General features: G+C 40.8%; 1 protein-coding gene across 1 annotated transcript in view; it reads left to right on the top strand.

Moving 5' to 3' along the window:
* The window catches only part of rassf2a (Ras association domain family member 2a), a 5,828-nt gene extending 4,251 nt beyond the window's left edge, over nucleotides 1–1,577 (top strand). The window contains exons 6-10 of the mRNA XM_030781951.1: nucleotides 226–362; nucleotides 538–691; nucleotides 952–1,073; nucleotides 1,246–1,343; nucleotides 1,488–1,577. Of these exons, the coding sequence (XP_030637811.1) occupies nucleotides 226–362; nucleotides 538–691; nucleotides 952–1,073; nucleotides 1,246–1,343; nucleotides 1,488–1,557 (581 nt within the window). The 3' untranslated portion in view covers nucleotides 1,558–1,577. The remainder of the gene's footprint in view (nucleotides 1–225; nucleotides 363–537; nucleotides 692–951; nucleotides 1,074–1,245; nucleotides 1,344–1,487) is intronic.
* The last annotated feature ends 3,761 nt before the right edge of the window (nucleotides 1,578–5,338 follow it).

Genomic DNA, 5,338 nt, shown 5'->3' with positions numbered 1-5,338 from the left:
GAGACATTAATTTTTTTTCATTATTTTTTTTTTTTTTTATTGAAAGTTTTTTTTTTTTCTACCTTCATTCGTTTAATATGACAAACTGTATTTTTTACAATCTTGTCTATCCTCACAATCTCCATCTTCTTCTTTCTCTCTTCCTCCTTCTCTGCCCTCTCTCTCTTCTTCCCTCACTCTCTCTCTCTCTCTCTCTCTCTCTCTCTCTTTCTCTGTATTTGTTAGATGATGCCTCTGCTCAGCTCCTGAGGACCAAAAGTGACGCAGGCGTCCTGCGACGTGGCACGCGACGGTCTCCTAGCGACCAACGGCGAATCAGGAGACACCGATTCTCCATTAACGGCCACTTCTACAACCACAAGGTATCCAGCTAGCGTGTGACTGTATGCGAGAAGACAGCAGACATAAAGTACATTACGAAACACATACTAATATAGATATATATGTGTGTGTGTAATCATTATTCTCTCTCTCTCTCTCTCTCTCTCTCTCTCGTTCTCTCTCTCTGTCTCTCCCCCCGCCCTCTCTCTCTTTCAGACAGCAGTGTTCACGCCAGCGTACGGTTCGGTGACTAATGTGAGAATAAACAGCAGTATGACTACGCCTCAGGTTCTGCGTGTTCTGCTGAATAAGTTTAAGATTGAGAACAGCCCTGACGATTTCGCCCTCTACCTCGTCCATGCCAGCGGAGGTGGGTCAGAACAAGGGACTTCTTCTCCGTTTTATCTCACGTGTCTCTAGCTTTCATCCTTTCACACATATATATTTATATATTTCCTTTCTCAGTCTTTCTCTCTGATGTTGAGTTTGTTTGGCTGCAGTGAGCGCCCCCTGGTGGGCAGACTACAGCACAGTGATCTTATAGACTGGGAGGCTGTATGGATGTATATTAATGTAAATTCATGATTGCTTTTTTGTTTGTTTGTTTGTTTGTTTGTTTGTGTGTTTCAGAACGAGTGAAGCTGAAACGCAGTGATCATCCTTTAGTGTTGAGAGTATTACAGGGTCCATGTGAGCAAGTGTGCAAAGTTTTTCTCATGGAGCAGGACCTGGGAGAAGAGGTCACTTACGATGTGAGTTCTGTCTTTCTGGGGGGGGGTTTTTCTCTCTGTTTGTCTGTCTTTCATTGTGTCTATATCTCTGTCATTGTGTTCACCCGCTAATAGTGCTGGCTTTTAGATTACTTCTGTAGTTTCTCTTAAGAACATAACATGTATTGACTGCAGTTCCCCTTTTCTGCACTAGGTGGCACAGTACATTAAATTTGAGATGCCTGTACTGCAGAGTTTCATCACCAAACTCAAGGAAGAAGAGGACAGGGAAGTGCAGAAACTAAGGCAAAGGTACACACACACACAGACACACACACACACAACCTCAAACCCACACAAACACACAATTAAAAAAAAAAAAAAATAGACCAATACCCTTCTGACAGAACAACTCTTTCTCTCTCTCTCTCTCTCTCTTTTTGTCTTTCGCCACAGATATACGTCTCTTCGCTGTATCATTGAGAAGCAGTTGCAGTGTTTGCCGGACGGTTCTACCTGTATGTGACCTGTGTGGAGTGCCCCACCCCCAGACCACCATCTCTCTCTCTCTCTCTGACATTCTCACCTGCCCCGTGCATGTCAATCATTCTGTGTCAACACCCACCCCTGTTATCCATGTCTCCTGTTATCTGCTCTTCTCTCCGTAAAGCGTTTTAAACCCTTCGAAAATGGATTTGCATGGTAGTCTTTGTGATGTCCCGTCTCACGTTCGATCGGCTGGTCCGGCTCAAAACATGACCTCCGGTCTGAATCTGTAAATGTTTTTTGAAAAAAAAAAAAAAAAACACTGTCTATAATGTTCATGACATATCCCGCAATGGACCACATTGGTGTCAAAAAAAAAGTGTTTTAAACGTGAACCTAATTAACAGACTTTTGTCTGTTAATTTCATAGTCCGCAGTGACGTTTCGTTCATCTCAGCCTTAGTCACGCGGTGCCACTTCATAAAGCCGTCAGCGCATGCACATGAAGCACGTTATATGAACGCGGCTGCTTCACAGAATGTGCCTGTTACATATTCATCATGAAAAAACAATATCAGAACAATATCCTGGAAGTTTGTTTGTATTTAGGATTTTTTTTTTTATTCCTTTGTACACAGGCTCCCAGTCCAGGTCTGCGAAATGACGCACAGTATCGGTACAAAAAAAAAAAAAAGCACTTTTTTTCCAGAACCTTCCTTTCCCGTATATATGGAATGGTGACACACTGACTGGCACAGGAACGCAAAAAGCACATTTGACCAATCAGGAGAAGGAGCAATATTTTTTTCCCCGCCCAAATTCATTTTTTTTTTATGTCTCATTTGTGGACTGTTGTTAAATTTGCTGACATCAGCAACAAGCACAAATACAAAATTATTCTATATTCATGAATGGCAATAGACAGCTACCAGTGGATGTTCAGTGGATGGTTTATTCCGACGATAAAAGATAATGTTTGCTTAAGCAAAGAGAGCATGTGTATTTTTAAAAGTTGGGTGTGTTTATATACGGATTATTCCTAACGATTATGGTTTGCATTCAGACGCCGTCTGTCTGTCTCCCTTCGGTTTCTTAAAATCCTTTTGTAAACAGAAGCTTTAATTCATAACCCGTTGAAGCAATGTTTGTAATTCCTTCCTCCCACCAGACAATGCTGAAACAGTTTTTTTTTCTTTTTTTGTTGTTGTTGTTGTTCCACCCAAGTAATCTGTGTCAAATGTTACTGTGAGATGACTTCTGTTCCAGACAGACTTTTTCTCTCTCTCTCTCTCTCTCTCTCTCTCTCTCTCTCTCTCTCTCTGTTTCTGCATGATGCACTGCACAGAGTCAGCAGGGTCCGAATGTACCAAGCCTCTTAGAGTATCTGAGACCAGCTCCCAGTCCAGATAGCTAGGGTTACGTTTATGAAAGACAAAAAAAAAAAAAGAAAAAAAAAACTGATCCTAGATCAGCATTCCTTCTCGCTGAGAAACATGATACATTTGACCGTGGATTTTTTGAGACTGTGAAGTAAAAGGACTGTGTATGAAAATGAATGAAGTGGAAGAGAAAGACGATGCATTGTTGGGTGTGCTTTGTTGATGATGTGTACGTGTGGCATTAGGATGCTCTGTGTGTGTGTGTGTGTGTGTGTGTGTGTGTGTGTGTGTGTGTGTGTGTAAAATCCAAATATACATGCACTGCTATGTATGGGCATGCTTTTATATGTGTAAGAAAATTATGTTTTTATGTTTTGTTTTGGTTTTTTTTCCTTTCAAAAATTTTACAGACCCAATGCATTTATATTTCTTTACAATTAGTGGACGGTGGTTCTGTTTTTGGAAACACTAGTATGCGTTTTCAATGGTGCATGTCCATTAGTTACTGTACCATAATGACGAGTCAGAATACAGCAAAAATATGAATGATGATTGTAATTGAATAAAAAAAAATAAAATAAAATAAAATCTTATCTTAAAATTGAATTACATTTTCACTTGATTTGTTTTCATGTGGAGATGAGTGTGTGTGTGTGTGTGTGTGTGTGTATGTGTATTGTTGTTCCTGCTATTTTGGAAGCTGCTGATAAGGCTATATTTTTGAGGACCATTAGAACTCGCATTGGCAAAGAAATTATGTAAGGATTTTATTCAATATTATGATCTCTCCCTGTCCCGTCCCCCCCCCCAGTATAATCTAAAATCTTTGTGTTATTTCACTGTAAATGGAGCATGACGTAAAGCCATAAACATGTCGTCCAGTAAACCTCATAACCCTGCAGCCTAAACCTATACACTTATGTCATCTCAAATCCACAGATCTGCTTTATCCCAGTGGTAGGTTCAGAGTGGTCATCCCACTATTACCAGCCCTGCTGATGACAAACACTGTTTACTATTTGGAACCAATGAGAGGCAGAGTGTGAGGGATCAACTCCGCGTAGTGTATGTGTGTGTGTGTGTGACTGACTTAAAGAGTCTTGTCTCTGTCTGAGCATTTCAGAATAGACAACGGATGACAGAGCGAGAGAGAGAACTCATAAACACAACCACAGAATTTCTGAAGAACCATCAGAAACTCCTCACTCCTGACAGCAGGTAAGCGTGTCCATTATCAGTATGAAACCTCAGTCTTCTCCTCGGGTAGACCTTTTACCACGAGAAAATGCCTCTCACACAAAGAGCGATCTTCTTATACGAAGATGGTGCATTTTATGTAAATAGGTTATCGCTCATAAAGTAATTCCTTATTTTACTTTATTGTCTAAAATCATTGCTCTGACAACTGATTCTATTGATCATATTTATTGAAAACCAATGAATGGTAGATGACATTGCTGGGTATTGTAGTTTTCTTGCTTCGGTGAACAGTAATCCATTTTGTACGGGTGCTCATTTTCAGTATTCCTTTCATAACACGATCACTGATTTAATATTCTTCTTTTTTTTTTTTTTAAATCAATTTGTAACCAAATCTCAGACGTTTTTCCAGAATGAACAGTGCCGTCACCTGTTCCAAACTTGTGAATGAAAGTAGGCGACGGTGCTCTAAATCTGAGACAGGTTGTTTTCAGGCTGTTATTCATAGGCCAAGAGCAAAGCCAGATTACAGGTCTAAAGCCGTCGGGTCAGGACGCAGACTGACGTCTTATTGTCGTCCTAATTTTCTGGTGCCATTGCAGAAAGTCACACGCTGTAGTTAAGTACCTGTTTAGCGTATATCAGGGACTTCTTCATAGAAAGTATTGATTTTGCTCAGTTTTTCAGTATAGAATAAGGAAAAGATGTTGAAAGAAGGAATTTTCATTCGGTCAATGTGAGAAAAGCCTAAAACTGGATTAGGACCCTTGAAGCCTTTGAACTGGCTATAGGGTGCTTTTAATGTGCCAAAGTAAAAATAGTAAATTGAGAGAGCCGTAATACGTCTTGTGGTGATCCCTCTCATCTCTTATCTCGTTTGATCCCTTTGTTTTTATTTCAGTGAGTCTTTGTTTTTAATCACTGATGAAACAGATTCCAATCAGTTAAATGAGGTCTGTTGTTTAACTTTGCATAATGTCGTGAAAGGCGTTCAGAATAAAGAGGGTTTCTATCCATGATATCTCACACTACCCAAAGCTTAACCTCTCTGACTGTGTCTGTCCTCGCAGTTCATTTCTCGTCATGTTTGTCCAACGGAGAATCTACTCTCTCCTGGTCTGCCTGTTGCTCCTGGCAACGCTGTGGCCTGGCGTCCAATCACGTCGCGGAGGGGGCTTTGGCCGGGGTGGAGGAATGAGTCGTGGAAGCAGCAGGGGTGGCTGGGGCGGAAATGGGGGAGCC

The sequence above is a fragment of the Chanos chanos genome, chromosome 1, assembly GCF_902362185.1.
Source record: "Chanos chanos chromosome 1, fChaCha1.1, whole genome shotgun sequence".
Taxonomy (NCBI): Eukaryota; Metazoa; Chordata; class Actinopteri; order Gonorynchiformes; family Chanidae; genus Chanos; species Chanos chanos.
The sequence above is the reverse complement of the archived record's forward strand: the minus strand, read 5'-3'. Positions and strand labels throughout refer to the sequence as shown.